At 43.1% G+C, this 23,259-nt stretch overlaps 2 protein-coding genes across 2 annotated transcripts in view; one reads left to right on the plus strand and one right to left on the minus strand.

Moving 5' to 3' along the window:
- Positions 1–573: 573 nt before the first annotated feature.
- txndc5 (thioredoxin domain containing 5) lies at positions 574–16,615 on the plus strand. Its single transcript, XM_021562657.2, has 10 exons — positions 574–858; positions 1,981–2,133; positions 6,933–7,038; positions 7,315–7,411; positions 9,018–9,133; positions 9,448–9,534; positions 9,679–9,822; positions 13,060–13,142; positions 13,515–13,644; positions 14,831–16,615. Exons 1-10 carry the CDS (start codon positions 671–673, stop codon positions 14,951–14,953), a joined length of 1,227 nt encoding a protein of 408 aa, XP_021418332.2. The 5' UTR covers positions 574–670; the 3' UTR covers positions 14,954–16,615.
- Positions 16,616–17,515: 900 nt separating this feature from the next.
- The window catches only part of bmp6 (bone morphogenetic protein 6), a 34,053-nt gene continuing 28,309 nt past the window's right edge, over positions 17,516–23,259 (minus strand). Inside the window, exons 5-7 of the mRNA XM_021562656.2 lie at positions 19,391–19,467; positions 18,329–18,439; positions 17,516–18,108 (exon numbers count right to left, since the gene is read on the minus strand). Of these exons, the coding sequence (XP_021418331.2) occupies positions 17,959–18,108; positions 18,329–18,439; positions 19,391–19,467 (338 nt within the window). The 3' untranslated portion in view covers positions 17,516–17,958. The remainder of the gene's footprint in view (positions 18,109–18,328; positions 18,440–19,390; positions 19,468–23,259) is intronic.

Consider the following 23,259-nt stretch of genomic DNA (forward strand, 5'->3'; position numbering starts at 1 on the left):
TGCCAAAGAAGTTTCTAACATGCATTGACTCATATGTGAGTACGTATGTAAATTAGATATTTCTGTCTATCATTTTTAATACATTTCCTAAGATTTCTCAAAACATATTTTCACTTTGTCATTATGGGTTATTGTGTGTAGATGGGTGAGAGAAGAAAAAAATATTTAATCTATTTTGAATTCAGGCTGTAACACAACAAAATGTGGAATAAATGAATACTTTCTGAATGCACTGTAGCTCATGGGAAAGCATGAAGATGCAATGCACAGTCTTGATTATTCAACATGACAATATCTGTCCTTACTGAAATAAACTATTTAAAATAATGTGTATACCTAGCAACTAGGCTGGCTGACAGAAATAACGAATGAATGAATGAATGACGCAAATGAATGAAATGTAACCAACACTGAAAAGTTGCAAACTTTGATACTAGCTGCTCTAATTGTGAAAGCATCTGGATTTAAACGTGTTAAGAGCTTGTTCAGGAGTGTTTGAAGTGCACCATTTTCGTGATGCCACAGATCTCTATCTATTCTGATTTGCATCTCCACCTGTAAAACGCCAGCAACCATTGTTCAGAGCGTCTCGCTATGCATTGGCTCTATCCAGATTCCCGAAAAGTCAGTAGTAGGGCTAGGGGCTGTCCAAGTATTCACCGACGGGATCATGGCCTCCTCAGCACTGAATTGCACACATTTTATGTTGTGTGTTATTTATTGTGCGTTACTTTTTGGTAATATATTTTGCAACGCTGATTTAGAAGAAGATGAACATGCCAAGCATACGTATACGGTGGATATGTTCAACGATGCTGTCCCCACAGCTCCTCACTTTGTCATGTTCTTCGCCCCATGGTAAGCAAACGTTTTTTCAAGTTTTAACCTGAATGAATGGATTAGCCAACGTTAGCAGCTAGCAGTTTGTAACGTTATCGACAATGTTCAGAAAACGTTACCACATGTCCTTAACAATTTAGCAGGCTGTCTCATTTTCAAATTGTCATGATGGGCAAGCTTCTAACTTTGATTGCTGCTACTAGTAAACGTTACCTAGCTAATTTGCAGCTAACTAGCGTAGCTTTTTGCCGGATAACTGGTTACCGATATAACTATTTATCTAAGTTAGTCAGACAGCTTGTTTTTAGTTACACATATGATATGGCTGTTGTATATAACATGTTAATCCGTCCTTGCATTTGATGAAAGATCAATGTAATCTGGCTAACGCGTTGGCTATTACTCGAGCGTTAGCTAACATTAGGTAGCATGCTGCTAAATTTTGGGATAGCTATTTAAACTAGCGAACCTGCTAAAGTCACGTTTCAACTTGAACTGTCCCGTACTTTACAATTGTAGTTGACAAAGTCGCTACATGCACAGCGCAGTGTTTTTTCAATGTGTTCATTTTGCTGCTTAAATGTTTCTACTGTACTGCAGCTTTCTAGCTAACAGTACAGTGGAGGAATAGATAATTTCATGATTCGCTCCTGCTGTGACCGTTTACGTGGCAGGCATTGACTGACGTAACCTCGTAAACACGCACGCACTAAAAATGTCCGTTTTTTTTTTTAACCCAATGACTAATCTACCTGCTGTAGTTAGGCCTAAATGGGATATAAAATATGTTGGTGTCTTTACTGACATAAAGGATTATAGAAAAACTTAGTCCTTCATCATGGAAGTAAAACATCTGTTTTATATTCTCAGATTCACCACCTCAAAAGTATTTCTGGTCTCCTCCCAATGGTTCCTTGATACTCATGTGAAGTGTCACAGCTCCCCATATACAGTTACAAGCATAGCTGTGGGAAGTAGGGGTGCTGCAGCAACTCAAAAAAAAATCTAGATAAAACAAATACATTTTTTTAAAACAAAAGTACTGCACAGGGCCTTTACTAGTCGTGTATTAACGAACCGATATAGCCATCTGTAGCGCTGGCCAAAAAACAACAATTCTCTGCTGCATTGTCTTTTCAGGTGTGGTCACTGCCAGAGCCTACAAGGGACATGGAACGAGATGGCGGACAAATACAACAGCATGGAGTCGCCGCCTGCCTACGTTGTAAAGGTTGACTGCACTCAGGACGTCAAGTTCTGCTCCAACGTCCATGGCATCAGGGGGTACCCCACGTAAGTACAGGGGTGTATTCATTAGAGCCAGTGTTTTTCTTGCACAGGCACCCCCATCATATGTTAGTGTAGCAAATGGGGATGTGTGAAACTTAATCCTCAGCCTGAAGTGTCCTGCTTGCGTCGCCTCATAAGATAGCTTTTGAGGTGGCGCAATCAGCTAAGATGCTTGAGGGATGACGGTCACGTGTGTTTGTGAGGTAGAGGTCTCGTGTTCGCGCCAGGTATGGGCTGAATTGGAGAGAAAGTGGTACTCGCTAAGTTAGCAGTGTGACAACCTTTACATTAGCAAAAAATATATTATCACGTCTTGTCATCAGGTGAATGACAATCAATATTTGACAATGAATAGATTTGGTGGACAGTTTCATTATTTTGTCCTCCCCACAGTTCATTGGAAAAGGAAGTGTAAACTCTTAAGTCTATTAGCTAGAAAGGTATCTTGGTGGTGTAGAGCAGTGGTTCCGAAACGTTTTATAGTCCCGAACACCGTCAAACATTCAACCTCCAGCTGCGTACCCCCTCTAGCACCAGGGTCAGCGCACTCTCAAATGTTGTTTTTTGCCATCATTGTAAGCCTGCCACACACACTATACGATACATTTATTAAACTTAAGAATGAGTGAGTTTTTGTCACACACATCCTGGCTCGTGGGAAGTGACAAAGAGCTCTTATAGGACCAGGGCACAAACAATAATATAATAATAATCAATAATTTAGCTCTTTATTTAGCCATCTTACATATAAAACCTTATTTGTTCATAAAAAAATGTGAATAACTCACCACAGGTTAATGAGAAGGGTGTGCTTGAAAGGATGCACATAACTCTGCAGTGTTGGGTTGTATTGGAGAGAATCTGTCTTAAATCATTTTCCACGCACAGTCTGTGCTTGTATTTAGTTTTCATGCGAGTGAGGGCTGAGAATCCACTCTTACATAGGTACATGGTTGCAAAGGGCATCAGTGTCTTAACAGCTCGATTTGCCAAGGCAGGATACTCTGAGTACAGCCCTATCCAGAAATCTGGCAGTGGCTTCTGATTAAATTCCATTTTCACAGGACCGCTTGTTGCTATTTCGATGAGGTTCTCTTGTTCAGATATCTGTAAGTGGACTGGAGGCAGGGCATGAAAGGGATAACGAATCCAGTCGTTTGTTTCGGGAAAGTAATTGCGCACCCAGCTCAATCAGGTGCTTTGCTATATCACATTTGACATTGTCCCTAAGTTTGAGTTAATTTACACATACAAGGATGGAAAGACCTGTGTGTTGTCCTTGTTATTGCAGACAGAGAAGAGCTCCAATTTCTTAATCATAGCCTCAATTTTGTCCCGACATTGAATATTGTTGCGGAGAGTCCCTGTAATCCTAGATTCAGATCATTCAGGTGAGAAAAAACATCACCCAGATAGGCCAGTCGTGTGAGAAACTCGTCATTATGCAAGCGGTCAGACAAGTGAAAATTATGGTCAGTAAAGAAAACTTTAAGCTCGTCTCTCAATAATAAAAAACGTGTCAATACTTTGCCCCTTAATAACCAGCGCACTTCTTCTGTATGTTGTAAAAGCGTTACATGGTCGCTGCCCATATCATTGAATAATGCATAAAATACACAAGAGTTCAGGGGCCTTGCTTTAACAAAGTTAACCATTTTCACTGTAGTGTCCAAAACCTCTTTCAAGCTGTCAGGCATTCCCTTGGCAGCAAGAGCCTCTCGGTGGATGCTGCAGTGTACTGTTTGCATGCGCGTTACCACTTCACTATGTCTCCCTGTCATGGCTTTTGCGCCATCAGTACAGATACAAACATATCTTGACCACCAAAGTCCATTTGATGTCACAAAGCTGTCCAGTACTTTAAAAAATATCCTCTCCTCTTGTCATTGTTTCCAGTGGTTTGCAGAAGAGGATGTCTTCCTTAATTGACCCCCCATAAACGTAACGGTCAAATGCCAGGCCCGCCAGTTGTGCCAGCCCCACCACGCCTGTTGACTCATCCAGCTGTAATGCATAGAATTCACTGGCTTGTATGCGAAGCAGTAATTGTTTCAAAACATCTCCTGCCTTGTCACTGATGTGTCGTGAAACAGTGTTGTTTGATGAAGCCGTATCTGTATAGTTTTTTTGGCCTTTTCCCCAGCATTGTCCCAGCCATATCCGCGGCAGCAGGAAGAATTAAGTCCTCCACAATAGTATGGGGCTTGCCTGTCCTAGCCACTCGGTAACATTGTGCAATAGAACAGTTTCTTCTTGGACATATAACACACTGTGGCTGAGGCAAGGCACTACTCCCAATATACTGAGGGAACCCCAAATCAATGTAGTCATCATATTTGCGCCTCTTCGATGGTCCAACGTCCCTGTCTGTTGTTCGGTGCTTTCCCGGGTCAGGGGGCAGTAGCTCTTCGGCTGCATCAGATTCAGAACTGTCAGTGTCCATGCCAGCTGGGCTAACAACAAATGTTGAATTACTGATGCTAGCATTGGATGTGCTTGTGGAAGCCGAACAACTTGTATCGGTGGCAGGTGTAGTACTGTTGGTAGTAGCAGTACTATCAGTAGAGCTGGTATATGTCTCTATGGACGCGGGCCTTAATATTTTTTTTTTACTTTCAATTTTTGTGCAAACGGAATGAGCAGCAGCTACGTTTGGCTACCTACATACCCTTGGTGGCATTCCTGCGAGAGAGTAACAGTCAGTGCTGCCAACTAATTTTCAGGGTAAGTTGCTAGAGGCAGGTTGATTTGTTGCTAAAAGACATTGTGATGTCATTGCGTGATAACGTAAAACACATAATAACTTTACTCAAATTGACTGCCATCTCGGCAAAAAATATGATTTGACATTCGTTCAGGTACAGACTCCCACTTTTTTTTCTGTACTTCTGGCTGTACAATTTTGACTGAGACATGTTGATTGATGTTGTAAATTCTGTTCAAGATCAAACATTCGTGACCAACTATATTCATTGGGTTTGGCTCGTCGAACCCGCACTACTGCTGCTGCAGTCCGCCAACAATGATTTGCAATTTACTGAAATTGCTGCTGGCCTGCTGCTGCCAGTGCACGAGCTGGGCGCCTGCTGCTGCCAGTGCACGAGCTGGGCACCTGCTGCTGACGTCACGCACAATGCACTTTTGCAGCAGGTGTGTTGGCACGTGTGTTGTGACTGAATGTGTGACAAAGAAAATCGTTTTTGTGTAATTTTAGAGGGAAAATGTGTGCATTTTAGCGTTCAAGTCACTTTTCAGAAGTTGCTAAAAGTTCCAAATACATTTTTAAAAGTAGCTAAATTTGTTGCTAGGTGCTGTCTGGAAAAAAAAGTAGCTAAATCTAGCAACAAAATTGCCAAGTTGGCATCACTGGTAACAGTTAATGTAATTGGATGTTAATTATTTGACATTGTTATTTTGCTGAACACTAGATGGTTAAATTTTTGGGGAAGGCAGTGAAACGAGACTACTCATGCGAGAAAAAACATCACCCAAATGTATAGCCCTGCTGGAAAATCTAAATGGACTGTTTGAAAATGTGAATCACATTTTTATTTGGCGTACCCCAGTTTGGGAATAGTCGGTGAAGAGAATTTTTCTGTTGTAAAACAAATTTTCTGCATTTCTACAAACGTTTGTATTGAGTTGAGAGAACATTTAGCAGTTTTGAAGCACATTTCCAGCGATTCTACACTTTAGCAAGGAGCTAAATACATTTGTTGCAGTTTTGAAGCAAATTTCCTCCAATTCTATGCATTTTGCCAATGCTCTGCTCAAACTTAACAAAATCAATGGGCATGTGCCCTCAATTCCCGTATTTAAAGAATAAAATAAAAAATCCCATTCTCAATTCTCCCCGACTGTCTAGTCTTTATTTTATTTGTATTTTTCAAAGATGGTATTATTGAAAAAAATATATAGTTCAATATCTTTTCTGCATGCTTTCTATCTGGTATTGGTCGTTTCAGTTGGCACCAAAACTGCTTTTCTATTCTGAAAATTACCACATAGATGGCACAACTAATCATTTTAGCCGAAACGCGTAGTTTAAATCTATTGAACATGCCATACAAATGGCATTGGTCCTCCATTCTTTTTTGATGACCAATTCACCCCGTTTACCAAAGAGCACCTTCTGTCTACCAACATTTACTATTGTGTACCTTAGTAGCGCTTCCTTTCCTCCTCTTTCTAATAATTTTCTATACAGAAAAAAACATGTAATTCGCTTGATTTTTAGCAAAGAAGTCATTTATCTACTTCCATAGAGTTTGATGAACAGTTAGCATGACTTCCAGTCATTATGCCATCGCTAGTTAGCTTTGGCTTGTGAAACTACCTCTTAACTTCCTCCATACTGGACCCAGAGACATACAAAGGGTATCCACAATTGACCCCAGTTTGAAAACCTCTGCATTAGGAAATACCGTAGCAAAACATTGTGCAATAGAACAGATTCTTCTTGGATTTCTTATTGGATACGTTGAGTATACCTCACCATTTCGCTACTGGTATAAACTACAAAGAGCAGTGAGCTTCAATGTAGATAGCAGTGAACATTGACATGCATTTAGACCCTAACATGCTTCTAAATTACTCTGTCGGGAGAAAAAAAACCAACTGTCACAAAGAAAAGTAGTAACATTTTATTAGCCATGAACATGACATAAATGAGTTGCAATGCATGTAATGACAATGGAATTTACCAATTTGGTGTATTTTGAGTATGTTGATACAGCAGAGCAGAATGGCCAAGCCCTAGTCATTGAGTTGTATGATCTCATTGATCCCTGTGTTGTTTGCAGGTTGATGCTGTTCAAGCCCGAGCAGGAGGCGATGAAGTACCAAGGCCCCAGGGACCTGCAGTCTCTGGAGACCTGGATGCTCAACACTGTGCAGGAGGAGCCTGTGGTAAGGAGAGAGGTCACCCAAGTGATCTAAATAAAACATACAGTAGGTGATCCTGTATGGCTCAGTTGGTAGTATTGTATTGTAGGTTCGATTCCCGGGGCCACCCATATGTACAATGTATGCACGCGTAACTAGGTCGCTTTGGATTAAAGCATCTGCTAAATGGCATATTCTTTTTTTTATCATTATTATTATTATATATTGAAATGGAAACTATTTGAGACTAATGTGATGTGATGGTAGTCTTTATTTGACGTGTGGCATGATGTTCTGCAGGAGCCAGAGACTGAGCCGGAGCCTCCCAAAGCCCCAGAGCCAAAGCAGGGCCTGTATGACCTCACCGCCAGCAACTTCAAGGCCCACATCTCTAAAGGTAACGTGGGGGGGGGGGGACTGGGATTGATCATTACCACAGACGTGGCAACGGTCTCTTTATAGCCTGGTCCCAGAACTGTTTCTGCTGTCTTGCCGACTTGCAATTGTCATGCGCCATAGGAGTTGGCAAGACGGCACACACAGACCTGGGACCATGCTTGTCTCTTTAGACCTGAACGTTTTATGCAAGTTACATATGTAAAGTTTCTACAAAGTTTAACATAATTTAGGTGCCGTCATTTCCTTGAAACCATGATGCAATCCACGCTACATTTATCTCAGGCAAACAGCATGTTTCCGGTCGCTGGACAAGCACAACAAAAGTAAATGGTCATGGTAATTGTCCCAATGAAATTGCAGCTCTTAAAGGGATACTTTGGGGATTTTCTATACTGAATAAAAATATAAACACAACATCCAACAATTTCAAAAATAGAAATACTCCTCAGTTTCATTAGTTGTCCGGGTGGCTGGTTTCAGTTGATCCCACAGGGGAAGAAGCCAGATGTTGAGGTCCTGGGCTGGCGTTGTTACGCATGGTCTGTGGTTGTGACACCGGTTAGTTGTACTGCCAAATTGGAAGCGGCTTATGGTAGAGAAATTAACATTCAATTCTCAGGCAACAGCTCTGGTGGACATTGCTGCAGTCAGCATGCCAATTGCGCGCTCCCTCAACTTGAGACATCCATGGCATTGTGTTGTGTGACAAAACTTCACATTTTAAAGTGTCATTTTATTGTCCCCAGCACAAGGTGCATCTGTGTAATGACCATGCTGTTTAATCAGCTTCTTGTTATGCCACGTCAGGTGGATTATCTTGTCAAAGAAGACATGCTCACTAACAGGGATGTAAACAAATTTGTGCACAAGTTTTGAGAGTTCAGTATTCTTCCCCCAGAGTCAGACTTCCTCATTTTGATGCATCTGTGTCCAGTATGAAGGAAGTTGGAGGTAGTTTCACGAGCCAGTGCTAACTAGCATTAGCACAATGACTTGAAGTCTATGGGTATCTGCTTGCATGCTAGCAGATACCCGTAGACTTCCGGTCATTGTGCTAACGCTAGTTAGCAATTACTTCCTTCAAACCACACGCAGAGACATAAAAATGGTATCCATGAGTTCATCTGACTCTAGGGAAGTAGATAAAGGGCCTCATTGCCAAACTACCCAAAGTATCCCTTTAAGTCTGGTTTTTAGTCGTATGTTAAGGTTGAAAAGAAAAATAAATTATTCCTGTTTTGGAGAAAAAATGCAAGATATGACAAGGTCATTTGTAAGAGGAATGTTTATGGGTCTCACATTTAAATCTGGGCAAGATGAACTGTGACAATTGTGTAATCAGTAGCATTTAACCTCTGTGAGCTCCGTTTATTTTAGTCTCTAGGGCCGCATTGCATAGGCCATTTTTATAGTTGATGTAATTTCTCATGTTATTCCATCAACTCGTAACCCATCCCTAAGCTAAGACGCTCATACCCTATAACTTAAGCTATTATGTACCTCTGTAAAATGCTTTATAATTAGTTTGTTCAGATTGCAGCTATTCCTGGTGTACATTTATGTATATATTATGTTTTCCAGTATTAAGTATAATCTCTCCACAGGGTCCCACTTTGTCAAGTTCTTTGCCCCCTGGTGTGGTCACTGCAAGGCCATGGCCCCCACCTGGGAGCAGCTGGCCACCAGCTTTGAGCACTCAGACAACATCAAGATCGGCAAGGTTGGTGACATTCCAACTCTGCCTGAGCAACAGCAGTGTACCGGAGTCACTTATCTATGTAACAAGACCAGGACACGGATCTTCTGACGAGTCATTTTGTTTGCACAATGAGATAATACAACCCACTGAACAAATGTTATTTATGGCTGTTGCCTGTTGTTTGTATTGAATTGCATGTTGATATTTCCAAGTTAAAAGCACAACTAGCTATCTTTACCAGCTACAGGAGTTAAATGTAAAGTGTGACATACTAGGTATGAGCTGGATATGCTGAATGAATTCTGAATAAACTGGTGTGTTGTGTGATTGGCCAGGTGGACTGTACCCAGCACTACGAGGTGTGCTCTGAGAACGCTGTGCGTGGCTACCCCACCCTGCTCTTCTTCAAGGACGGAGAGAAGGTACGTAGTTTGGTTGGCTAGCACACTGAAGACCTTATGTCATTGTGTTCTGTAACACATTTAAGCTTTTAAGGAGCTATTGCTTTACCATTAAAATGCTAGTCAATTTGTTAACCCTTTCCATTGTTGTGTTTGTCTGTCCAGGCGGATCAGTACAGAGGCAAGCGGGACCTGGAATCTCTGAAGGACTTTGTCAACAACCAGGTTAAGGCTGCAACTAAGGAGGATGACGTGCACCCACATGCTAACGAGATCCCAGTACCCAGCACCGAACCTGCCAAAGAGGAGGTGTGTGTGTGTTTGACTGTTTCTCTCAGGTACCGTGAGGCCAAGCACATGTGCCTTCCAGACTTTCAATACTCCACATGCTATTTTAAAACTCTTAACATTGGTCACTGTTACGCCGAGATCTCATTTTGGGGGCGGGTACCCTGTTGTGTGTGGGCAGCAAGTTTCTTCTCCAGATACTTAATGAGTGAACAAGCTCTCGGGCAGATGTTTTAGCAGTGAGATTACCATCTAGCCCACTCAGGCCTTCGCTGTAGACTACAGTCTACACCAGGCATAGGCCTCTGCTGCACAACGGTCAACTAGACCTAGCAATTATGGGCAGGCTAGCTATTTCCTTCCGCCCATGCCAAGGCATCTCGGATATAGTGTTCAGTGTGAACAGTGACATCAACCTTGAATAAAGACGAGTCGTTTAAGGAGAGATCCAAAGCTAATTCCAATACAACACGAGCTCGATTAGTCACGGATGTTCGGTGTAGGAATTTACTGGTCTTGTGGACATACACTGCCTTCAGAAAGTATTCATACCCCTTCACTTATTCCACATTTAGTTGTGTTACAGCCTAAATTAAAAATGGATTCAATATCTAATTTTTTTCTCTAACCCATCTACACACAATACCAAAGTGAAAACATGTTTTTAGATTTTTTTTTTGCACAAAGAAATATAGCATTTAGATAAATATTCACAGCCCTGAGTCAATACATGTAATCGCTGCCAAAGGTGATTCTAACATCTGTGAGTCTTTCTAAGAGCTTTGCAAACCTGGATCGTACAATATAAAAATTGTTCAAGTTCTGTCAAGTGGGTTGCTGATTATAGCTAGACAGCCATTTTCAGGTCTTTCCAGAGTTAAGACAATTTACAGTACCGGTCAAAAGTTTGGACACACCTACTCATTCCACGGTTTGTCTTTATTTTTACTATTTTCTACATTGTAGAATAATAGTGAAGACGTCAAAACTATGAAATAACAAATCAAAATCAAATTTATTTATATAGCCCTTCGAACATCAGCTGATATCTCAAAGTGCTGTACCGAAACCCACCCTAAAATCCCAAACAGCAAGCAATGCAGGTGTAGAAGCACGATGGCTAGGAAAAACTCCCTAAAAAGGCCAAAACCTAGGAAGAAACCTAGAGAGGAACCAGGCTCTTCTGGCTGTGCCGGGTGGAGATTATAACAGAACATGGCCAAGATGTTCAAATGTTCATAAATGACCAGCATGGACAAATAATAATACTCACAGTAGTTGTCAAGGGTGCAGCAAGTCAGCACCTCAGGAGTAAATGTCAGTTGGCTTTTCATAGCCGATCATTAAGAGTATCTCTACCACTCCTGCTGTCTCTAGAGAGTTGAAAACAGCAGGTCTGGGACAGGTAGCACGTCCGGTGAACAGGTCAGGATTCCATAGCCGCAGGCAGAACAGTTGAAACTGGAGCAGCAGCACGGCCAGGTGGACTGGGGACAACAAGGAGTCATCATGCCAGGTAGTCTTGAGGCATGGAATAACACAAATGGAATCATGTAGGTGTTAAACAAATCTAAATATATTTGAGATTCTTCAAAGTAGCCACCCGTTGCCTTGATGACAGCTTTGCACACTCTTGGCATTCTGGCAATCAGCTTCACGAGGAATTATTTTCCAATAGTCTTGAAGGAGTTCCCACATATGCTGAGCACTTGTTGGCTGCTTTTCCTTTACTTTGTTGTCCAACTCATCCAAAACCATCTCAATTGGGTTGAGGGCGGGTGATTGTGGAGGCCAGGTCATCTGATGCAGCACTCCATCACTCTCCTTCTTGGTCAAAAAGCTCTTACACAGCCTGGAGGTGTGATTTTGGTCATTGTCCTGTTGAAAAACTAATTATAGTCCCACTAAGTGCAAACCAGATGGGATGGCGTATCGCTGCAGAATGCTGTGGTAGCCATGCTGGTTAAGTGTGCCTTAAATTCTAAATAAATCACAGACAGTGTCACCAGCAAAGCACCCCCACACCATCACCTCCATGCTTCATGGTGGGAACCACACATGCGGAGATCATCCATTCACCTACTCTGCGTCTCACAAAGACATGGCGGTTGGAACCAAAAATCTCACCTTTGGACTCATCAGACCAAAGGACAGATTTCCACTGGTCTAATGGCCATTGCTCATGATTCCATATGTGCTATTTCATAGTTGTGTCTTCACTATTATTCCACAATGTTGCCTGTGCTCAGGTATCTTCCATTTTTTAAAAATACTAAAATACCCCCTAGTCCTTTCCGATGACAAGCATACCCATAACATGATGCAGCCACCACCATGCTTGAAAATATGAAGTGGTACTCAGTGATTTTGTTGTTGGATTTGCCCCTAAACATAATGCGTTTTGTTAATTTCTTTGGCACATTTTTTGCAGTATTACTTTAGTGCCTTCACTCTGTCATTATAGGTTAGTATTGGGTAGTAATTATATGTTTTATCCATCCTCAGTTTCTCCTACCACAGCCATTAAACTCTGTAACTGTTTAAACTCTGTAAGTGGTAATGTCACCCATTGGCCTCATGGTGAAATCCCTGAGTGGTTTCCTTCCTCTCCGGCACATGAGTTAGTAAGGACGTCTGTATATTTGTAGTGACTGGGTGTATTGATACATTATTATTGATACACTATGCAGTGTAATGAATAACTTCACCATGCTCAAAGGGATATTTAATGTCAGCTTTTAATTTTTTTTTTACCAATCTACCGGTAGGTGCCCTGATTTGCTGAGCATTGGAAAACCTCCCTGGTCTTTGTGGTTGAATCTGTTTGAAATTTACTGCTCTACTGAAGGACCTTACAGATAATTGTGTGTCGGGTACAGAGATGAGTTAGTCATTAAAACATTATATTAAACACTATTATTGCACACAGTGAGTCCATGTGACTTGTTAAGCAAATATTTACTCCTGAACTTATTTAAACTTGCTTTAACAAAGGGGTTGAATACTTATTGACCCAAGACATTTCAGCTTTTCATTTTTTATTCATTTGTAAAAATGTATAAAAACATAATTCCACTTTGACATTATGGGGTATTGTGTGTAGGCCAGTGACACAAAATCTCAATTTTAAATTCAGGCTGTAACGCAACAAAATGTGGAAAAAGTCAAGGAGTGTGAACACTTCCTGAAGGGACTGTATTAACCAATACATGACCAGGAATGATCCAATCTGATATCACCTCTGTTTTTTTCCTGCAGTCTGGCGTTATTACACTCACAGAGAGCAATTTTGACGAGACAGTGGCCAAGGGGCTGACGTTCATCAAGTTCTACGCTCCATGGTAAGTGCTCTTATATACAGTAGTAACACTCTTTTTAACTATCTATCTCCCACCGTATGATCTTGGATATTTATTTGAGTCAGTGGTACTTGTAAGAAGTTGAGGCTAGTGCATTTCCCCTCAGGTAATGGAGCGGCACCCTCGCAGACTAAAGTTCCATCCACTCTACTACTATCTGCCCTGATCTAGGCTAGGTGAAAATAATATCATGGATGCCAGTTTTGTCACAGCAGTGCACATGACTAAAAGTACACTAGATGAAAGTACCACTCGACTATTGAGATGCAGTCGCAGAGAAAGAGAACCTCGGTGGTCCACTGACTGGATAACCTGCATAATCATAACTGACTTGTCCCCCCCCCCCCACTCCAGGTGTGGTCACTGTAAGAATCTGGCCCCTGCATGGGAGGACCTGTCCAAGAAGGAGTTCCCTGGCCTGACTGACGTGAAGATTGCCAAAGTGGACTGCACAGTGGAAAGGATGATCTGCAACAGGTTTTCAGTAAGTGTTCTACACTGAGTGTACTAAACATTAGGAACACCTTCCTACTATTGAGTTGCAACCTCTTGCCCTCAGAACGGCCTCAATTCGTGGGGACATGGACTCTACAAGGTGTCGAAAGCGTTTCACAGGGATGCTGACCCATGTTGACTCCAATACTTTCCACAGTTGTGTCAAGTTGGCTGGATGTCCTTTGGGTGGTGGACTATTCTTGATACACATGGGAAACTGTTGAGCGTGAAAACCCAGCAGCGTTGCAGTTCTTGACACAAACCGGTGCGACTGGCAACTACTACTACAATAGCCAGTTCACAGACACTTACATTTTTTGTGGCACACAGACAATCCATGTCTCAATTGTCTCGAAGATTAAAAATCCTTCTTTAACCTGTCATCTCCAATTTTTGTACACTGATTTGAAGTGGATTTAACAGGTGACATCAATAAGGTATCATAACCTTCACCTTTCATGAAAATGTTTTGTACACAGTATAAATTGTAAATTGACTGTCAGTAGCTAAGATATTGCTCAGAAAGAGCAATACTGTAGTGTACTATACTCTGCGGTATAATTAGCAAGACCTTGATTGTGTAACTTGACATTCCGTTCATAAACACACACAAGCAGCGCCACCCAGCGCCACAGGAAGTATACATGGTGGGTTATGTGGGTTAGCGGGGGTTGTGTACTATGGTTCAAAAAGCCATAAAACTGCACAGCCACCTCACGGGATTGGTTAGTCAGTGGTGCTCCGCTAACAGGAATGGTGGATCTCAAGACTCCCTCATGGCCCTGAAGACAGTCCCCTATAACCATCGCAACCTTTATTAATTGGACGCTCTCTGGACTAGTAGTCTCTTCAGCTGCAACCTGTCTGGCTCTTAGAAGCTCACTGTTAGACTTGATTAAATTAGTGTTACGTTATGACTCACACTGCTAAACAATCTAGACGATTCATGCATAGTTTATAGTAAGAGAAAAAACATTTGCAACCATTATTTCCTTCGGAGTTGGCTAATCTGAAGGAAAGGTGGACGTGATATGGTAAAGGCATTGCAGGGCTAGGTGAAGTAAAGACCATATTGTTTATACCTATCCATTCCTTTCAAATCAGCAAACACTGAAGAGGTCGGGGCTAGCTAGGGGTTGTTACCTTGCTGACTTTGTCTCCTTTCTCTTCCACAGGTACGTGGGTACCCCACCCTGCTGCTGTTCAGAGCTGGTGCTCAAGGTGAGGAGCATCACGGAGGGCGGGACTTGGAGAGCCTGCACAGTTTTGTGATGAAGCAGGCCCGAGACGAGCTGTAGCATTGTCCAAACAACATCCACCATTACTTCTCTCCTCCACCCAACACAGAATATCTGGCCAATGGGAGGAGTCCTCTCACCCACAACGACCAGCTCTTATCTCCCATCGTTTTCCTTTCAGAAAGGAGTAGCATCAACGCACTGCTTTTTAACCCCCTCTGTAATGTCTCATGAGCGAGGCCAGTCTGATTCTATAATAATCCAATAGTTTGTGAAATGTGAATATATTTTGTTTGGGCTGCCCAGTCCCACTGTTCCTCTGGAGAGCATTGGCTGGCTCTGCAAACCACTTTTTGCCAGCGGTACTTAAATCGGCCAAACCTTAAAATGCATACCGTTATAGTCATCCCAACACTTGACAACTCAAGCAGAGTCGTCTTAAATAGTGCCTGCTGGTTATATAAAAAAAACGTAGGATTAAGCTGACTGAGTTTGTATAGATATAAAATGTTAATGTTCATTTGGTGATTTAAGAAAATCATGTTGACGAACAATCATGAGCCGTTGATGTAATGTTACTGTTGCACAGGGGTCAAAGCCGCGTGACCTCCAGTGACATTGATTGTTAAGTTGACGGTACTTTTTATCCATGCCAGTGACGGCCTAACTAACTTAACTCTCAGGGACCCCCAGTTGGAGTTCTTGGCCTATGCCATACTGCAATCTCTTTATCGGCTATATTTTTCTGACGAATTCCCCCAACTGCTTTTTGGCTATGACAGGAAAGGCTGCATGAAAGTGTTTCATGTCAAACTGCCCTTTGTGAGTGAGTGGTCTTCTGTGATATTGCAATTGTACTACAAGTCTGAATGTAAAAGTATTTTTTAGGTTTTTCATTTTAGTGCCGTAAGAGGTTCAGTCCCACGGTCCAATGTCAGGCGCCTCGGGACAGTTTTGGCGTTCTCACTGTTTTATGAACAATGATTGTGATCGTCTGTTTGGCGCACTCGAGTCATGCCTTATGCATGGAATGTGCTAGTTTGTCATGAAAGGAAAACCATATGTCATTAATCCATGTTTGAGGGATTGTGTCCAACATGGATGACTTAAAAAAAAAAAAAATTGAACATTCAGAATGTTGCATAGAACAAACGTCTGCTGTAAATGTAATAGATTTTCCAAAGCGGATGAATATTCTGTTGTATTGATTAAGCCCCATATCAGGCCCCAGGGTGTCACTCAAACACCCAGTGAAGCACAACAGTGATGAGGTCATTTTACTTTGGGGTTTTTGTTTGGTTTACCTCAGTTGCTTGGGATGTCAAAAAAACAAATACCCAAAATATATTATCCACCCATATAATGATCACTCATGACTTGTTTAGTCCATAAATTACACAAAGTTTCTTTTCTTTTCTCCGTATATAGAATATATCAACCCACAATGTTAGTGGATCAGATTTTTTTTGTGTGTGCTATTCAGGGGCGGTTGAAATGTAAGTGGTCTGAGAATGTGTTCGTATGGAGTTGCTGTGTGAGACAGTTTACATTCAATGCTCAATTAAGGGAAACAAATGCATTCAGAGGCTAACCACTTATTGTCAGTAAAATCTTTATGGATAGTACATGGTCTAGGCAGACTCCAGTGAAGGAAAGCAGTATTTTGTTTTTGTGAGTGGGTTGTACACTGCCCATGAATTTTGTAAAAAAAAAAAAAAAAAAGGCAAGTTGTAACATGAGATTTTGTAATAAAATGTCTTTTTCCAAAAATAGTATTTTTAATTTGTTTGTTTTTCTCTGTAATATGGCATGTGATTAAGTGGTGCAATAAATAAGCTGAAAATGTACACGTATTTACACACAAAAGTAAGTCTAAACATGACCACAAGAAATGTAAACAGCAGCTTACTAGAGGTATATTTTGTGATTTCTGATTGGTTAGGCACAAAGTTGAATTATTTTTCTCAGGATTGGGCTCAATTCAGGAAGTGATTACAGATTGTTCAATTGAACCGACATTCAGCGTTTACCGTGAATGCAGAAATGTTGCCTTTGAAATTTCACTCACGCTGTAATGCTGAACTTCCGCAATACGGATTGAATAGAGCCCCGATCCGTAAATGAATCGACAGTAGCAATTACTTTGAAATGAACCAAATTAAAATGTCAAACCCAAGCTAATTTCAGAAAGCTGGTTCAAAACATTTGTTCAGCTGGTTTGACCAACAAATAGATTTTCCCACAATTTTTGGGGATATGTTAACTCAGTGAGTGGAATAACATGGAAATGACAGTTTGCGGGATGTCCAAGGGATGAGGTGAATGTCATCCTCTTTAGAGCAGTCCATTACTTAAGCCACAACCTGCTACCTGGTGAACACCCAGCATGGGCTTGGCAAATATTGACCCAATGAAGATATTTTGAGGAGTTCACAACTAAAATAGTATGTGGTTGTTTCTGTTCGGCCCATATTATATTTTTGGAAGCCAGGTGAAAATGGCGGAAGAACTTCTGAGTACAATCCATAAAGAGGAGTAGGAAATATCTGGAACTTTTTACATTAACTGTAATGTATCGTGGCATACATTTCATGAATATTTCAGCAGATTGTTCATGTTAAAATCAGGCTTTGGTTAGTCAGACAATATACATACATCTCTATTAAAATTGGTGTAGTTAGGCTAATGCTTTTCCCCTGCGGTCCTATAAAAGGATTTCTACATGTTTTGTGTCATTTGACTACACCTGACGTCATGTAACAGGTTGGCTGTCAGTATTGAGATAACATTGAGTCAATTCCCCGACGCCGTCGAGTTGTTTCGCTGTAATGGGCCATTAGCCGTCTGAGAACTTGAACACCACTTAGTTTTGAAAGGAGGGGGGGGGGGGAGCAGCACATTGGTCTGGTCCATTTATCAGTTCCTTCCTCGCCCTGAGTATGGGAGAGGAGAGGGTAGTACACAACACACACTCACAAACACGCAGACCCATGATGTCGTGTTCACACAGTCTCCGCTGCAGCCCATGGGCGGGTGACCATGATGACGCGGCAGTTTGGCGGTCGTCAGTGGCAGCCACAGGCCCTCACCACCATGTTCTTGTACTTCTTCAGGATGACATTGGAGTTGTCGTCGAAGTAGAGCACGGAGATGGCGTGCAGCTTGGTGGGGGCGCAGCAGGGCTTGGGCACGTTCTCCGGGTTCATGAGGTGGACCTAGGAGACAACAAGAGGTCAGAGGTCACATTCCTCTTCAAGCACAGCTTGAAGGATCCATGTCACTTTCCTAACGTGAAGTGCGCACTTGAAACATTTGTTTTACAAATCAAATATACATTTACATCAATGGGAGATTTGCATGAAAATTCAGGTTCCATGAAAATTAGGATATAGCTCTTTATTAGCAATGTATTAGCTCAATTCCTGGAGTGCTCACCAGTGTCTGCACAATGGCATGGTTGGTGGCATTCATATGGGCGTTGAGGGGGAAGGAGCACTCTCCGTCACAGTAGTTGGCTGCGTAGCCCTCAGGTGCAATGATCCAGTCCTGATACAATCACAAGAGGGATACATTTACTATGGCTAAACCCGGGTCTACAATGTGTTCTGAAGACTCTGGAAATGGAATCCTGTGGCAAAAAGGTACTGTGTGTTTTACTGGGTACAATATACAGTTCAGTAAAACAGTGCCAGTTCAGCCGCAGCATTGTCAGAGGCCATTTATACTCGCATAAGGTCTAAACCCCTTTGGACTGTAGCGTCCTACTTCACAACCTTCAGTCTCAACTGGGTCTCCTAGGACAGATCAGTGCAGAAATGTACAAGTGCCTGTGGAATCACTCAGGCAGCAGGCTGTTTTGCTACAGTCTCTCACTCTCTGTGTGTGTGTGTGTGTATAGACCTATGTGTGTGTGTGTGTGTGTGTGTGTGTTGGCATCTTCCCTCTAGATGTCAGTGCTGTCTTAACAGGGGGTTGATTGTTTTGCAGGACCTAGGTGGCTGCATGTTTTCCCCTCCATTAACTGTTCGCGGCCCCTGTTACCCAACACACCCAGTGACCTGACAGAGTTCACAGGCCACTTAAGCTCTTACCAAATGCCTATAAATGCTTCTTTAAAAGGTTATTCAATCGGTACAAAAGCCTGCTTGTTGGTTTGCTTTCACCTACCAAATGTCTTCACTAGGGTTGCAACAATCTGGTACATTTCTCCAAATTACCAGGTTTTCCCAGAAATCATGATTGGAGGATTCCGGATATCCTGTTTATTCTCTCCTGATGATTCCTTCTTTCCAGGTTTTCTGGAAAAACCAGGGAATTTTTGGGAAGTTACCATATTTTTGCAACCGTAGTCTTCAATGACCTTCTCTTTGACCTGTGATGTTTGACTCATGTCTGTATCGTTTTGAACTCTCTTTACTCTGAACAAATGGGACATTGTGGGTAATGTAGTCCACCAGTGTGTCACTGGGGGGGGGGGGGGGGGTATTTGATCCTTACCTGCCAGCCCAGCTCCCGGAAGCTGACGTAGAGCTCATGTCTCCTACAGGCTGTCTTCTGGTCACTGCTGTTGTATTCTAAATGGGAAGAAAGAACTAGAAGTCAGGGTTGAATCATATGCCTCCGCTGTCATATATCGTATTGGGTAGTATGACACGTATGGGTGTTACACCAGTTCACAGTAACATGGGTTCATTTGTGTAATGGGTTATTTTATGTGCCTCACATTCACTTGAAGATAAATTCATTTGAAAGCTTGCCAAATTGAATTGGTCGGCTTTTGGGCGCATTGGGTCGGACGCCGATGACAAACATGTTTATAACTGCCCTCCTCTCTCCGCAGTTTGTTTGAATTATCTCCCTCTCGTCCCAACCAGCCGCAGAGTCACAGAGTTAGCGACTCAGCGGGTGTCAACCACAGGTATGGTGTTTCAGAGGGGAAGGTCATTGCTGGCACTGGCCGGCGTTCTGAAGTCAAAACGGGTGACTCAGACTTTCCACTGACGACGTTGAGAGTCCACCTGCTGATTTTTTGTTGTTGCGTTCGTCCCCCTCTCCTACTAAACAGAGAGAGTGTGAGGAGAGCTATGATATCGGCACAGAGTGGCATTACTTCCTGCTGTAGGAGCTCCCTTAAAGCCAACAGTGGGCAAACCATGCCAGGCTATATGCCATACAGTCTGGGGCCCAGGTGGGCATCAGGGGTGGCAGAGAGGACCATCTCTTTGTTCGTGTGTTTGTCAAAATAATGGGGGACAGGGACGAGTCACTCACAGACCCCCTCATGCCCTGTCTGTTCCCTCCTGGAGACCGGGACCCAGTCATTAAACCAGTTTATTTAGTTAGCTGGGTGTGGAGTGGTGAGTTGAACTAACTCATGGCCCTTACTGTACTGTGTTATGACCAAGTGGCTCCAGTCTCCGATTTATCAATGCAAGCGAGTAATCTACACAGTGCAGGCTCCTACCAGGCCGCCAAAATGAACGCTTTTATTTGTTTTGTTTTCAGCCGACCCACTCAGCCGCCGTTATTAGAGAGCCATAATTTGGATTCATAGGCCTCCCGGGTGGCGCAGTGGTTAAGGGCGCTGTACTGCAGTGCCAGCTGTGCCACCAGAGATTCTGGGTTTGCGCCCAGGCTCTGTCGCAACCGGCCGCGACCGGGAGGTCCGTGGGGCGACGCACAATTGGCCTAGCGTCATCCGAGTTAGGGAGGGCTTGGCCGATAGGGATATCCTTGTCTCATTGCGCACCAGCGACTCCTGTGGCGGGCCGGGCGCAGTGCACGCTAACCAAGGTTGCCAGGTGCACGGTGTTTCCTCCAACACATTGGTGCGGCTGGCTAAAGGGTTGGATGCGCGCTGTGTTAAGAAGCAGTGCGGCTTGGTTGGGTTGTGTATCGGAGGACGCATGACTTTCAACCTTCGTCTCTCCCGAGCCCATACGGGAGTTGTAGAGATGAGACAAGATAGTAGCTACTAAACAATTGGATACCACGAAATTGGGGAGAAAAAAGGATGAAATTCAAAAAATGTAAAAAAAAAAATTAAAAAAAATGTGGATTCATAACTGTAATGACATGATGTAATTACTAATTAGATTAAATTCACATAAACATAACAAGCCCAGACAAGTGTGCTTGCTCCCAATGACGACCCAAGGCGAGCGCGAGAGTTGCCCTGAAACACGGTAATTAAAAATACCCGCCACTCGCTTCCCATTGGAACAGGAAACACTTCAACATAAGTGCAGCAGTCACCTGACTCGGGGGTTAACTCACGCCGAGGTTGGAAAACAGAAAATGTGGCATCTGGTCATAAGGTCAGGGTTGAGAGGTCATCCTGGCTGTTACCGTCAGAGACACTCAGGTGTTTCCCGTGTTCTTTCCTGTGTGTGTGTGTGCATGCGTGCGTGCGTGTGCGTGTTCGCTGGGTGTCTATTGATGGTTTGTGTAGCTATGGGGGCGATAGAGGAGGGGTGTAGCTACAGTATCTGTCCTAATGCAGTGCAGGGCGGCCATAGCCTCTGGGTCAGCCTGCCTGCCTAGCCCGTCAGCCCCCGGGCCAGTCTGGGTTCCCCGCCACCTCGGCTGTGCCTCTGCAAGGTAAATATTTATAGAGATAAATCTGCCTCTCACTGAGGTCCTGGAGCCGGTTTCGAAAGGGTACTTAACCCCTGTCCCCTGGGGCTAGTGTTCCTCTCACATGGCATGGTGTGACCTAGCTACCTGCCTCCACACACACAGGCCCCGATGGCCCTGTTTTACGGCCCAGACATTCAGCTCCCAGCCAAATCACAGGGTGGGGACCGTGTCACGGGACCATGTCACTGAACCCCCCCCCCCTGCCCTGGGCAGCTGCTTTAACAAGCACCCTGGTACAGTTTGACATGTAACAGGACAATGTCTGAAAGGACTAAGGGGAACAGAGGACTTGGGTGACCAGGTGGAAAAGTTCTTCTGAAGGTTGAATACACACAATAAAGTAAATAAATACACCATGCTCTGAAACATACTTTGTGTATGTGTATACGTGCATGCAGGCACACACACAGACACACTCTAACAGACAGGAATACACATACACCTTGTTTCCTTGCACCTCTCTGTCTTTATAACCATCCGTATTTACAGTCAAGCTGATATTTACTGTTGACTTTCATTGAGTGAGTGTAAAGGCCAGAGTTTTGGTACCCATAAACCACCTCTCCCCTTCCTGCCTGTAAAATGTAAATCCACCACAGTTACCGCTGAGCATGGATCCCAAGGGGCTTTAATACGCTTCTAACCTGAAAAACCTGGCTTCCTTATTACCATAGACGACATTTCAAAAGGGCCTTAAAACAGTGGAGCTAAAGGTGCTGACAAGGGAAAAGTCAATAAATAACATTTATCCCTTGTCATTCCAAAAATATAGAAGTCAATGGAGCCAATTACAAAATGATCACTACACTGTTGCCGGGGGGGAGTGACGCATATACAACATTAAATGGGTTCCTTCCACCAAAAGCCTCAATCTCCAGGACTGAACACAGTAATTCCATGGTTTATTCCCGAAACTTTCTAAAAAAAATAATAAAAAAAAAGAGGCAATTTTCAAAACGGCCCCTTTTTACAGTAGCAATTACACAAGCTGTGCCTGTCGAGAGGCGGTGATGGAACGATGGGCTAATAGGCCGTGGCGTTCCCAAAAGAACAGGGTTTTCCTAAAGAGAGAGAGAGAGAGAACGGGATAGCTTCTTCAAACTCCCATGAAGACTTAAAAGAAAATGTGACTGTTGTCTGTCTGTGTCCATGCCGGGTTTTTTCTCCCTCCCTCCCTCCCTCTTCCACTGAAGTTTATCTTTCTTCCTGTCTTTCATCAGGGAGGTTATTAAACCCTCTGCAGAGCTCGCCAATGTCTAATTACACCAACAGTAAACAAAGGGAGACTGGAGGATGAGAGGCAGAGATGAAAACACACAGCTGGACAGCGCCGTGTTATTAGAATTCTTTAAGCAATACTGTTAACTTGGTCAGTCTTTTAGCGAGCGGCTAATGACTGGCCTGGGTAATGACAGGTCTGGGACAGGTCTGGGGCCACGACCGGCTAGGCTGCAGTGATACTCCTCCTGGATGGTCGTTAAAGGGCCAAGCCCGGCTTCCATTACCGCCCCAAACCCCAAATTACCTTTAAAGGTGTCGTACTGTTATTTTTTTCTCTCTCTCTCTCTCTTTTATTTCCAAGCGTACAGTTACTGTACAAACTTCCCCTCTCAAAGGAACTCAGTATGTAGGTGTGATTTCATTTGTCGGATAGGGTTTTCTGCTTGTGTTATCGTAGGCTAACTAACACCAAGACACCTACATGATGAGCCCATGGCTATTTGCCA

The sequence above is a fragment of the Oncorhynchus mykiss genome, chromosome 15 (genome assembly GCF_013265735.2).
Source record: "Oncorhynchus mykiss isolate Arlee chromosome 15, USDA_OmykA_1.1, whole genome shotgun sequence".
NCBI classification, from domain to species: Eukaryota; Metazoa; Chordata; class Actinopteri; order Salmoniformes; family Salmonidae; genus Oncorhynchus; species Oncorhynchus mykiss.

Coding starts and splice junctions, on each gene's coding strand:
- txndc5 (XM_021562657.2), top strand. CDS start 671: ATGGCCTCCTCAGCACTGAATTGCACACATTTTATGTTGTGTGTTATT. Junction 7,039..7,314: donor CTGTGCAGGAGGAGCCTGTG/GTAAGGAGAGAG, acceptor GATGTTCTGCAG/GAGCCAGAGACTGAGCCGGA. Junction 9,823..13,059: donor CCGAACCTGCCAAAGAGGAG/GTGTGTGTGTGT, acceptor TTTTTCCTGCAG/TCTGGCGTTATTACACTCAC.